The following is a 12,680-nucleotide window of genomic DNA, read 5'->3' as shown; positions in this document are numbered from 1 at the left end:
TTAGTTGGATGAATATCGTATGAAAATGTATGTATGGTTATCAGATTGAAATGTCAATATTTTATCTTTTTTGTATGTTTTTTTTTTCAAAACAATATGAGGGAGACAATTATCTGCTCTGATTAACTGATGAAGGAGGAGGAGGCTTTCAGTGGCGTGGGGGAAATCTCCCTGGATTTGAGGACAGATACGTCAGGTTGCTTCTTGCACTCCGGATCACGAAGCTGCTGCGAGAGAGTGTCGTTGGCTCACTGGCACAAAGCAAGAGAGGCAGAGCTCAGCACATCACAGGCTCAGAGAGCGCAAACCTCCAACCGCACGGTGAGTACCAAGCTCTTTTTTTTTTTCCTTTTTGCAAATTCATGTGCACGGTGATGTTAGTGTGATGATAGCAGTTCTGTGCGTGTTTGCACTTTGGAGCATGTCAATTCTTTTGTTTAAAAGAGGGGGGGGGGGGTACAAAACAAAACAAAACAAAAGGATGTTCAACCTTTTTTGTGTTCAAGTTGTAATAACTTTCTCTGTGGGGAAGAAAATTCTTTCATTTTGTGAAACAAACCTTGATCATCATGCACGTGATTTAGTCCATGTCATATGATGAAATATATTTGTTTCTCTCTCTGAAGGAACAATTCAAAGTTATATCTTTTGTTAATGTGGTTTAACCTGACTCTGAAAATGGTACAGCCCTCCTGATAAAACGTACAACTCAGACTCTGACGTCCCTGAAGACTACCCACAGAGGAATGATCTTGCTCAATCTATCTTATCAGACAGAAACTGTTACCTGACAGCAGAAAACACCTGCACCTGTTTCATTCACTGTCACTTTGCATTTTTTTCCCGTGCGTGCATGTGTGTTTGTATCCCTCAGGCAGCTACAGAGGACCATGGCATTTGCAGGGATGCTGAGCGACGAGGACATCAAGGCTGCGGTCCAGGCTTGTCAAAGTGAGTCAGACGGCACACGCTCACACGCAGGGACGCACATACTTATCTTTAAGACATGAATACATACTTTAGGTGAACATGAGTCCAAAGACAGAGAGAGTGAGAGGCATTGTTAAACCCACTCCCACTCCCACTCCCACAGGGGATACCTGTGTGATGTGTTGTGATGCACAGTGGGGACAGGCTCCCTGTCCCCACTGTGAACCAGGCACAGACAGGTAACCAGGCAGCCATGTGGCAGGAGAGCAGTTACCACCCAGATACCAAAGTGTTTATGTTGAGCATTCACACAGAGAAAAAATCACACGAGCTGTACCACCCTCACATCCCAAAGCACTTAAACATTTATCTCAAATCTGACTGCATGACAAGGCGAACACAGCTCAACCGCACCAATGAATATCAAATGTCAGTACTTATACGCCCTTTATTGAAGAAATCCCTCCTTCTGGGAATGTTTCAGGCAAAAAAACATTCAAACTTTGTCAGTTGTACGTTCATTTTTCGTGCGCATCAGCAAGAGAAAGAAGTATTTTTGTGATTCATTCCAAGAAGTGATAGAAATGAGTCACCTCGGGGTTGGGGATACATTTTTTAAAGACTCCCCTCGATTTACACAAGATGATTCATTTTTAAATCAGAGTGCAAATCTTACACCCGAAAACTCACCCTGGACCAGAATTTCCACTCAGAATGGCTTTATAAATAAAAAGCTTTTAAGATTTTATGATTGCCTCAGACCCACAAGAGATATTCAGTCTGCTTTGACTGTTTCAATGGCATAGTAACAAAGCCTATAACAATCTAAGACAGTAATGCGCTACAGGGTGTATATTGGTAAATGTCACCGGTTGAAGAATGAAAGTCATCTGAGCGAATGAGTTAATGCGACATCTCTATTCAGCCCCTCGCCATTCTTGCTTTCTCGTCATTCTGCGATCGACCTCTAGCTCCCACATCTGTCTCCTCTCTCTCAAGTTCTCTCCCCCCTCTCTCTCTCTGCATCTGTAGCTCCGGGCACATTCGACTTCAAGTCATTCTTTGCACAAGTGGGGCTGACCGGCTCCTCTGAGGCAGATGGGAAAAAAGTGTTTACAATTCTGGACCAAGACAGGAGTGGATACATCGAGGAGGAGGAGCTCAAGTAAGGATAGGGTGTGTGAGTGCATGTGTGTTACATCTATGTCCATTGTGGTGGCCTCAGGCTGAGGTCAGTGTATGAATGAAGCACATTTCTTCTGTGAATGAACTCAGTGATACATGAGGGGAGGACTGGTGAGGGAGTGATGGAGGGGGGCGGGTTAAGACAGCTCAGAAAAAAAAAAGCCCTAGAGGGGGAGAAAATGCCATCAAGAAAGATAAAATCCACAATGATACAAGGTTGAACTTATCGTTGATATTTTTTTGTGCAAACATCAGGCTGTTCCTGCAGAATTTCTCTCCGGGGGCGAGGGAGCTGACTGTGGCTGAGACCAAGGCTCTGATGGCTGCAGGAGATAAGGACGGGGATGGCAAGATTGGGCTGGAAGGTGCGTGCATGTGAAACATTTTCCACGAAAAGCTGTCTGCAGATGAGGAGAGGAGCCATCTGTACAGGGGAGCTGTCCATTACTTAGTGCTGAAATTGCAGTCTAAAAAAAGCACACACAAAAACACAATGAAAGCACACAGAATATAATCTGTTTTCTGCTTGGTCATCTTGCTTAACCATAATGTTGTGTGACACCGACTTCTTGCCTGGAGAATGCTGTTGTGCTTAATAGGAATCTGACTGAATCCTCTGTTTCTGTTTCTCCCCCGCAGAGTTCTGCGATATGCTGAAATAAAGAGAACAAGCACACACGACCACGACTGTCTTTCCCTTTTTTGAATGGTGGGTTTCTCAGGACATCCTGACTTTCCAGCTGGACCAGAAACCTCAGATAATCTGCACCTGCCTGCTGCTGCTCTTCCTTGTTGATGTGATACTATAATGAATAAGATGTTTGGTGGACAGCCGGCTGAAGCTGGATATTAGTTGTTGTGTGTTGATTAAATCAGGTACCTGTAATGGATTAATAAATGTATTTAAAATGTGATGTCACTGTGTGCTGTGTCTTATTTTATTCTATGGCAGGGTATGGGCTTCAGAGGCTAGTGTGGTGACATGCAAGGTATTCAGGGGTTTAAATTAACTTGATCCTGACTGCGTGTATACGAAAAGTTAGAGGTGACTGATAATATTATGATTATCAAATGATCCTACATGCAGCATAAAGACAGCAAGCTGGTTCAGAGAGAAAAGCTGTTGCAGCAATACCTAGACTTGGTGGTTGGCAATGTCGTGTATATGCAAAAATGTGCATATTGTTTGGATTGACACAATAAAATGTTGAAATACTGGAGCTCAAATGTTGCTGAAAAGGCTGTCATCTACTTTGATACTGCAGGTTTTGTCATAGAGTGCGAGGAAGACCATTCGTACAATTTACATCATTTGATCTCTTGATGCCCACAGAAGACATGTTTATGATACACAATTTAAAGTGCCAGGTGGCACAACTTCCGGATGCAGCAGTCAACTCAACTTTGAGTACAAACCAACGTTACCCCTGCCAAGGAGGTTATGTTCCATGTGTCGTTAGTTGGTTTGTCAGCAGGATTACACAAAAACTACTGAGCGGTTTCCCACGAAACTCGATGTCTTAGTGACAACAACCGGAGGTTTAGATCAAGATCTGATCAGGTGTCTGGGCCCAGTTAACATGTAAGACTTCAAGGATCTGTATAAAAAAGAGCTAAACAAATAAAATAAAAACACAAGATTATTTGTAATTATGTAAATAAAAACAACAATTTGTTAAACCTTGGTCATAATATCTGGATATCTCAAGAAGTGCATAGATCCCAACCACACCCACCCCCACCTCACCAAAATTGTGGGGGGTTTGGTCCCCCATGGTGTTGGCTTCGGGGTTACGGCCCTGATTGGGACGAGTGCCTTCTCTTAAACAGATTTCAGGGTCGGGCAGAAACGGGTAGAAATATCCACCAAAGTTATTGAAAATATAGAACCAATATGACTCTGAGACGAATGTCCTTGATGACTGATTAAGGTTTAAACGATGGTTAACAGTCAAGGGGCACATATTTCTAAAGAGGTCACACAGGCCACAAAAACACATTCATCAGTCACACAAATACACTGAGAAAAAAAAGGGGGGAGGTCTCCGGCCTGTTAAATTAGTCACCTGTGAGAAAAATGAGCTGCGTTTCATGCCATGGAAGCGTAAAATGAGTTGTCAACATATTGCTAACTTGTTCGTACACGCAATCAGACTACACTCAAAAAATAGTCTGAACGATTGGTGCCTACTAAGGTTAGGGATCCAGTGGTATAGGCCTCTTGTCCCTGTTAGGACGCTGGGTTGGAGTGAAACTCGACTCACTGCGTGTTGACTTCAGATGAACCTTATGGAGATATACGGTAGCATATACTTTAGGTAGCTGGTTGATGTGACAGGACAGCAGATTGGCTGAGGCTGCACATATCTATCATCTGAGACCATCTCTAGGAATGTGCTGCAACTGCTCCACATGCAAGAATGAAAAGCCTGACTCCAATAATTTAAAATGAACTCCTTACAAGCTGAGAAGAATACCAACTCTATGGGAAATAACCAGACAATGAAGTAAATTAACTCCTACCACTGACACTGCAGGCAAGAGTATCAAATAAATGATATTGGACAGATGCACTGCGGGCGTGTAATGCATATGAATGGGATCATTTGTGAACAACAGCACAAAGTAGGAAGAATGATGGAAGGAAAGAAAGGAAGGAACTATTAAGCTTTAACTTAATCATAAACTAAAGCTAGAAAGTTTTTGAATCCCTTATAATCTTTTTGTATTTCTGCATTAATGTTATCTAAAATTTGATCAGATCTTCATTCAAGTCCTAAAACTAGATGAAATAAATTTTTCATTAAAAATGTAATGGGATAACAATCAGGTATGAGTTTAGCCGTCCCTCTATCTTTATTATCAAAGTCTTGTCTTTACCACACAGGTTTGTGGAGGTGAGCCATGCCTCGATCAAAAGAGATTTCTGCAGAGACAGACAACAAGTTGTTGATGGTCACCAGGCTGGAAAAGGTTCAAACCCATCTTTTAACAGTCAACAATACACAGTTAGGCAGAGAGTGTACACCACCCACAGAAAGGTGTATAATGCTCCTGGAGGGTCACAAAGAACCCCAGGGACACATCTAAGGATCTGAGAGAGTCTACCATCAGACAAACACTGAATGAGAATGGTGGGTTCGGCAGGATAGAGCATCTAAAGTTTACTAAACACCAAATGGATGAACCAGAAGGCTGCTGGAACAATGTTCTGTGGAACGGAGGGTGACTTTTTGGGGGTTTATTTGTTTGGGGATGCTTTGCTGCCTCAGGACCAGGGCGGCTTGCAATCATTGACAGGTCTATGAATTCTGATCGAAGAGAACAATGTCAAGGTACCTCGTCACAAAAACGACACTACCAAAGACGATTAAAGCGGCAGTCCATTCCTAAATTCAACAGAAGTGTTCGGGGAAAACCATGGAGTGAGCAGCTTTGTAAGGAGGAATAACCATAATCTGATTAATTAACAGTTTAGGAAACACTTTTCCCAAAAAGATAATTAATGTTAGGTCAATTTTATCAACTTAAGAATGGAAAATGTTCTTTGTGGTATTTGCTCTCCTGGGTCCCCCATGCGTATTTTTTATGACCAGGATGAACTTCCAATTACATTTAAGGAAAAATGGGTCAAACCTCAAAAGGGTTTCACAAACCTTCAAGGGATAACACAGACTCAATAAAAAGCAAGAGTGTTTTCGAGGGCAGCCCTGTCACATATATTCACAGCATTTTACTGACCTAATAGGCTACTTCTCTCCAGAATGACGTATCACGTTTCAGGGCTACCCATTAAACACCCCCTATTAAAACAGCGATCAGCAGCTTATTTGGCCCCGACTTCTTGGTGTTTTTCCTCACACGCACCAATCAGATCTCCCCATCGGCCTCCTCGACTTTAATCAGCCTGACACATTCCCATTCATATCATTTATAATCTCGTCGCATCTTAAATGTTGCCCGTAAATCATAAGAGAGCAACATGTCCAGTGAAGCCAGTGAGCAGCGGGCCTGCTCGGGTTTCCACACGTCTAGCTATAGGCCTCCGCACACATGGTAGCATCCTCATTTGTTCGCCTAAAAATAGGACGAGACTACTAGACACATTTTTTCGAAACCCATGCATCTTGGTATACCTGATACTGAGACGCAAAGCGCTGTAAATGGTGTTGCTGTCGGCTATAAAAGAGCGAGGGAAGGAGACTTGAGGCAGTCAAACGAGTCCGCCTTGGTTTTCACTCGCCTCAACGCAGCGCAAAGGTGAGTGGGAAGCGCGCAAAGGCCGCACTTGGCTGGCAGCTTGCACTGGAAGGAAAGGGATTGAGACCAGGAGAGCCCCGTGGACTATAACTGTAGGGAGAAAAGGAGCCAACATAGCCGACAACCACTGCTACCACACGGGACTGCAGGAGGGCCACACTTTTGATTTCTAAGGATCAACTTTTGTGGAGGATAATTGCGCTATGATCTCTTTTAACCGGATGAAAAAAAAAACAGGGAGGGGGAAGGAGAAAAAAAAGCATGTTTGCTGCTGCACTGTTTATTGTTGGCCTCACAGTGGGAGCATCATCTAGCCTGTTTAGTGTCACAGCAGCATAACGCGTTGGGATACACACAGCCAGGCTTGTGTTTGTGGCATCCGTAGGCAAAGAGTAGAGAAGTAAACGAACAGGAGCGGTGATGCTGCCTGACAGCATTTGCAAATTAAAGCAGTGAATTAGCTGAATCGTGACCGAAAGAAGCCGGTGGATATTTTTAAGCAAACAACTTTAAAATACAATGTTAATAATAATAATAATGCCTGATGTGAAGCTAGAGGACACCGATGGTTTGAGTCTCTGTTTGATATCTGATGAGTTAAAACACAGGAAAGTCATGGGAGATGAGCACTTAGAATACATCTCTGAAGGCAATGCATCTTAGATCCACAGACACAGAATCAGTTTGCTTTAAAGCAGGATTTTCAGAGCAACAACATGATCACTGTACTGGATTTGTGATGCTTAAACTAACCCTGAGCCTTGTCTTCTCTCTCTCCTCTAGAATAAATAAGAAAAAATGGCCTTTTCTGGTGTTCTCAGTGATGCTGACATGAAAGCCGCCCTGGATGGCTGCTCAGGTGAGCCTCCCTGTCTTCACTTAGTGCCCTTTCTTTTCACTGCACATTTGCTGACATAAAAACATCTGGAGTGCACTCTTCACAATGTGTCACATAAACTGCAAAGTTATCACATATCACATTACTCAAGTAAGTCCTGTACCGTAGCAGCCTGGGTGCTAATTGTGCTAACATGTATGTTCCAGCTGCTGACTCCTTCGACTACAAGAAGTTCTTCAAGGCATGCGGCCTGTCCGGCAAGTCCGCTGATGAGGTCAAGAAGGCCTTCGCCATCATTGACCAGGACAACAGTGGCTTCATTGAGGAGGAGGAGCTGAAGTAAGACACTCAGGAAATGCACACTTGAGCAAGAAATGGCCTCTAAGGCACCAAGACAAGATTTTAGAACTTGGTTACACACTTAAAGCTCTAGACAAACTAAAGAAAGGCAATGTTTAATAACCTAAAACAGTTAAATACCTATGAGCAGGCTTATTTACACATCACATTGTGCCTTTAAAGGACACTCATTCTGCTCAGTGATTTCCAAACAGACCAATCAACACAGTCTGAGATGTTCATCGCTTTAACTCCTGCTCTTTTGTCCACCTCTGTCAGGCTGTTCCTGCAGAACTTCGGTAAGTCCGCCAGAGCACTCACTGACAAGGAGACCAAGGCTTTCCTCGCCGCTGGTGACAGTGACGGTGATGGCAAGATCGGAGTCGACGGTGAGAATCCTCTTTCCTGCTTTGAATGTAGCAAAGATACACACGCCTGCAAGTTAATCAGCATTTAACATCCACTCACATTCTTCTAATATCTGCACACACTCAAAGTCTTGGTCAGCAAATGGGTCCAACCAATTTGCTGATGACACAAGAATCTGACTGTCTTTTGTTCTCTACTAATGGCAGTCTCATTCTGTTTTCACAGAGTTTGCTGCCCTTGTTAAGGCATAAATTTCCATTGACCAAGATCCCCTTCTTCCTTTCATGGAACTGTGAGCTCCTTGCAAGAACCAGTAATCATCAGCTGAAAGAATATTTTTTATACCTTATTTATGAGTTGCCTGCGGAGTATTTCTCAAACATGGAACACATGCTTTTACTGTGAAATGTTATTTGGGTGTGTTAAATGTTCTGAAAAATGACTTGTGCAAACTGTACATCACCACATGCACTATTGAGGAAGAGTGAAAAAACCAGGAATAAATACTCTTTTGGTGTAAAGTCATCTCCTTCAGGTCAGTCTTCTTTAGCATGCTGCATGGGGCTTTCTCAACACAATGGGCGGGGGATCTTAAAATGGGATTTTGAAGAGGTGCTGAGAGGCAATTGAACCGACCTGCCCTGCACTTGTTTTGATAATTGCTTAACGGGGAGGGGGAGTTCAGCTGGACACGAGCCACGAGCTGGCAAACGTAGTGGGAAAGGCCCTGGGGCTTTGCTTGCATGCTTCCAAGATCCTGGGAGGTTTGCAACGGATAGCTGTCACACACATAGTGCAATTAGCTGGCCTGATCCAAGGTCTTTTTCTCCACCAACTGCTGCGTAGTCAATTAGATGATGTGCTGTGGCAACAGGGGGGCTATTAACAGCCCCTGTTGCATCAGCAGCCTTTTCAGCAGCTTGAATCTGGTGCATAGATGCAGATCTTTAGATTTCTGAGGAGTTTTTAAATTTTTTTTTTAAACAAATCAATTTTTCTCTTTAGTTTTCTCACTGGGATTTAAAAGTGACATAATTCTTTATACACAGAAATACTTAAGTGGAATTACAATCCTCAGGGGAAGCTACGAATGCTCAGGGAGCTGCAAGTCAGCAATATTTAAAGCCTCAACCATATCAGATGACAGCCTGAGCTTGTTGCCATCAACCAAGTGGTCAAAACAGAAAAGAGGCATGGTGACAGCAGGGTTACCTCACGGGACAGTGCTGCCACCTACAGGCCAGAGCTACTATCAGCATTACAGGCAGAGATTTAACTGTGCGGGCAAAGATTGAGAATTCCCTTCTCCCCTTTCCTTTCTTTTCTTTCTTTCTTTTTCTTTTCTTTTTTACTTTATTTGGAGTTTATAGAAAGAAAAGTGTGAACAATTTGTGCTTTTTAACATGTTGACTTATGACTTACAAAAAGATTGGCAAGGTGAAAACAGCAGTCGAAGGGGTTTTTGTCAAAAAATAATCTTTTTCTCATCTTATTTAGACAATGTGCACTTAAAAAACAAAGAAAACATGCCAAACAAAATGGGATTGATTCAAACTTGGAATAGAAGACTATTAAAAACCTGATCTAAATGCTTAATTCACTCCCAGACACAGGCTAAATCTGAACAAAACACAAAATAATTAATTTAGATGATAGGTACACAGGCATCTATCGAAAACATCTGTTTCTCACAAGGTTAACTATAATGTGCACTCTGACACTATCTCATTAATAAGCTCTACTCTTTTTCTCAAAGTGACCCCTGAATACAACAGTCAACACCCTCCAGCTCAACATTGTTGCTCAAAAAGAGGAAAAAACAACCAATTAGCGCCACTTACGCGCCTCTAGCGCACGCACGCTCCTCCTGAATACGACTGAGAGGTGCCAGCAGCGCTTCCCAATTCGTCCTCCTCAGCAGTGCACAGGCCTATTCTTAGCGTTATGGGGGATATGAAAGACTTCTTCAAACGCACCTTTTAAGCGTCTTCATTTGTGAAACTTAAAATAGACTCTGGCTCGCAGGGACGAGATTTTCGCCACCCCCCCTTCTCCACGGTGTCAGTTATCTTATGCCTCAGATTTCCGATCGGAGCGAAACTATAAAAGGTCACCGGGGAGCACCGGGAAGATCACCGCAGTCGACTCGAGTCTTGTCTGTGTCATCTGTACCCCACCGAGCAAAGACAGCAGAGGTGAGTTTGAATGAAATGGAGGAGGGAAGACAGCGGGGACCCGTGCGGGGAAAAGCCCGCAGCATCACGCTGGGCATCTCTGAGAAAACCTGATTTTTATTATTATTTTTTTTTTTTAATGTGGACTTCACATTGCGATGAAGACGTGGATTACAGCGACTGTAGAGTTGTCACCCGTCAATCTCTCGAGTGGGACATCAAACTCGGAAAGAAGCGGAAATTTGAATTTCTACTCTGATTTATTTCTAATCGGAATAATGACAATTTGACAATTCTGGCGACAGACTGTGAAGAGGCGATATGTTGTTTAAAATGGTCCATATCCACTTAATTTAATGTGATTCATTAGTGTACTTCTTCTAAAAGATTAAGCAAATATGAATCAAGTGCAGTTAAGTTGTTGCTTCACATGTCAGTGACTTTATCACCCGTATTATTCGCTTTTATTTGATTTCTGCAGTTCAGGATGCCTTTCAAAGGACTGAAGGATGCTGATGTCGCTAAAGCCCTGGAAGGGTGCAAAGGTGACCCTCCACCTTACACAATCACAACCACAGCTCCTCCTTGTTCTGTGCTTTTATGTGTAGTTTGGTTTGTTGTTGTTTTAGTATAGGCTCACAGATCTGCACTCATTTCAGACGCTGGCACATTCGACCACAAGAAGTTCTTCCATGCATGCGGACTGGCCGGAAAGTCCGGCGCGGACGTGAAGGAGGCCTTCTTCGTCATCGACCAGGACAAGAGTGGTTTCATTGAGGAGGAGGAGCTCAAGTAAGACATTCACACAAATGTGCCCACACCAGTGAACAGTGCTTTAGGTGTATTGTTCTTACATGGCTGTGGGGAATGTAAAGTCACACTATCTTTAGCAGCCTGCTTCATCTTTCTGTTCATGTCCACCTGCCTTTTAACTATTGGAGGGGAATGTACATGATAGGCTCAAGAATCTTCATCAGGATCTATTTGTGGTCAGGTTGAGTCTGAAGTGTGTCTCAGTCTGAGCTGAGGTCCGTGAACTAACCACCGCCCGTGTGTGTGTGTGCGTGTGTGTGTGCGTGTGTGTGTCTGCAGGCTGTTCCTGCAGAACTTCAAGGCAGGTGCACGCGCGTTGACCGACGACGAGACCAAGAAATTCCTTAAGGCCGGAGACAGCGACGGTGACGGCAAGATCGGCGCTGACGGTACGGACTCTGCTCAGCTGTTATCTTGGGATATTAAAGGCCTGCTATGTAGTTTTACATAAGAAATTCAAAAACAGTTTTTAATGTTTACAACTTTAATGAGGTACCAATAGAGCTGTGCCCTAACACATCTACTCATATTGAGACAAATAAAGAGCAGCTGTGGAGGGAAGTGAGCAAGGAAGTCAGACTGCCTGGTAAGTTTTGGAAATACGTCTCAGCACAGCATAGCTCTGATGGATCCGAACTCCATTCAGGGAACAAGCATTTTAAAAGTTGTTCACTTGTCATCTGGCCGACAGACCTGATGAAGCATGAATTCAGGTTTTTTTACAAGGCAGCATTATGATGTTGTTATTTCAGCATCCTTTCAATGCATTTATTGCAGTCAGATCACAGAGAAATCGCTTCATTTTGGGTTCATATCATTGTGGTAAAACAGATTAGTTCAGTCTACGTCTACTTGCTGGTCACAGTTACTATTTATTGATTTTAACACACCAATTAAGAAACTGCCACTCACCAGAGACAGATAGACAGGCGCTCTGCAGCTGAGAACCAGGCACTAGTCAGCCTCAGGTAGTGCTGGAAGCTGCAGTCATCCAGACACAGTGCTGGGTGCCGCTTGAGTAAAATGAATAAAACTGAATAACCCTGTGACACCGACTAACTGTGTTTTTCTTGTGTCTCCCTGCAGAGTTCGCTGAAATGGTTAAAGTGTAATGTGTCATACAATGGCCAATGACCAACAACACCTGCTCTGATGGAACAACAAAGCCCACGTCGACCTCCCCCCTTTTCATCTGAATATAAATAATTTTTATACATTTGCTGAACAGACGTTTATCCTCCTATGCAACACACTGTCCAAAATGATGATGATTGTGAATGTCGCTCGGTTGTGTTCATGTCTTAAATATGAATTTTGCTTACTGTAAAATCTATATGATGCACTTTCCAGGAACGAACGGTACAAAAAGAATAAATATTCTTTTGCTGTGGTCTTATTGGACTTTTGCGTGAAATAAAACAACCAAAAGAATGAACATAAACAGAAGAACTGGGACTTCTGTGGTTAGAAATGTATATATAGGTTACAGATAAATTGTTTTACTTATCACTTACCTGTCAAATTCATACTCATCAACAAATAGTGAGTAGCATATCGTCAGAGTAACTGCTGACTGTAGCTGTCTTAGCCACTTAGCTCAGTTAGCCGTGCAGCTAGTGGTTCAGACTGGGAGCTCAGGTAACAAGGGAATTGGCAGCTTTTAAACCGCTAGCACAGGAGCTTTGGACTGCTAGCTGGTTAGCGTGCAAATCTAGATACCACTGCAACAAGGTACATTGATATCATAATACCAAGACTGCTACTCAATCACA

The 12,680-nt window shown here is 43.0% G+C and overlaps 3 protein-coding genes across 3 annotated transcripts; all 3 read left to right on the top strand.

Moving 5' to 3' along the window:
* The first annotated feature begins 890 nt into the window (after positions 1–890).
* Positions 891–2,777, top strand: pvalb5 (parvalbumin 5). Its single transcript, XM_073494435.1, has 4 exons — positions 891–951; positions 1,963–2,095; positions 2,371–2,480; positions 2,755–2,777. Exons 1-4 carry the CDS (start codon positions 891–893, stop codon positions 2,775–2,777), a joined length of 327 nt encoding a protein of 108 aa, XP_073350536.1.
* Positions 2,778–7,155: 4,378 nt separating this feature from the next.
* Positions 7,156–8,446, top strand: LOC141019591 (parvalbumin beta-like). The gene is made up of 4 exons (XM_073494554.1): positions 7,156–7,234; positions 7,420–7,552; positions 7,832–7,941; positions 8,147–8,446. The coding sequence occupies exons 1-4, from the start codon at positions 7,174–7,176 to the stop codon at positions 8,170–8,172; spliced, it is 330 nt and encodes a 109-aa protein (XP_073350655.1). The 5' UTR covers positions 7,156–7,173; the 3' UTR covers positions 8,173–8,446.
* A 1,578-nt stretch (positions 8,447–10,024) lies between these two features.
* On the top strand, positions 10,025–12,304 carry LOC141019146 (parvalbumin beta-like). The gene is made up of 5 exons (XM_073493977.1): positions 10,025–10,116; positions 10,577–10,640; positions 10,755–10,887; positions 11,188–11,297; positions 11,995–12,304. The coding sequence occupies exons 2-5, from the start codon at positions 10,583–10,585 to the stop codon at positions 12,018–12,020; spliced, it is 327 nt and encodes a 108-aa protein (XP_073350078.1). The 5' UTR covers positions 10,025–10,116; positions 10,577–10,582; the 3' UTR covers positions 12,021–12,304.
* The last annotated feature ends 376 nt before the right edge of the window (positions 12,305–12,680 follow it).

The sequence above is a fragment of the Pagrus major genome, chromosome 23, assembly GCF_040436345.1.
Source record: "Pagrus major chromosome 23, Pma_NU_1.0".
Lineage (NCBI taxonomy): Eukaryota > Metazoa > Chordata > Actinopteri > Spariformes > Sparidae > Pagrus > Pagrus major.
The sequence above is the reverse complement of the archived record's forward strand: the minus strand, read 5'-3'. Positions and strand labels throughout refer to the sequence as shown.

Excerpts from the sequence above, each read along its gene's own strand:
- LOC141019146 (XM_073493977.1), top strand. The coding sequence starts at position 10,583 with ATGCCTTTCAAAGGACTGAAGGATGCTGATGTCGCTAAAGCCCTGGAA. Across the intron at positions 10,888-11,187 it reads ATTGAGGAGGAGGAGCTCAA|GCTGTTCCTGCAGAACTTCA; the intron begins GTAAGACATTCA and ends GTGTGTCTGCAG. Across the intron at positions 11,298-11,994 it reads CGGCAAGATCGGCGCTGACG|AGTTCGCTGAAATGGTTAAA; the intron begins GTACGGACTCTG and ends GTCTCCCTGCAG.
- pvalb5 (XM_073494435.1), top strand. The coding sequence starts at position 891 with ATGGCATTTGCAGGGATGCTGAGCGACGAGGACATCAAGGCTGCGGTC. Across the intron at positions 952-1,962 it reads TGCGGTCCAGGCTTGTCAAA|CTCCGGGCACATTCGACTTC; the intron begins GTGAGTCAGACG and ends CTGCATCTGTAG. Across the intron at positions 2,481-2,754 it reads TGGCAAGATTGGGCTGGAAG|AGTTCTGCGATATGCTGAAA; the intron begins GTGCGTGCATGT and ends TCTCCCCCGCAG.
- LOC141019591 (XM_073494554.1), top strand. The coding sequence starts at position 7,174 with ATGGCCTTTTCTGGTGTTCTCAGTGATGCTGACATGAAAGCCGCCCTG. Across the intron at positions 7,235-7,419 it reads CGCCCTGGATGGCTGCTCAG|CTGCTGACTCCTTCGACTAC; the intron begins GTGAGCCTCCCT and ends TGTATGTTCCAG. Across the intron at positions 7,553-7,831 it reads ATTGAGGAGGAGGAGCTGAA|GCTGTTCCTGCAGAACTTCG; the intron begins GTAAGACACTCA and ends CACCTCTGTCAG.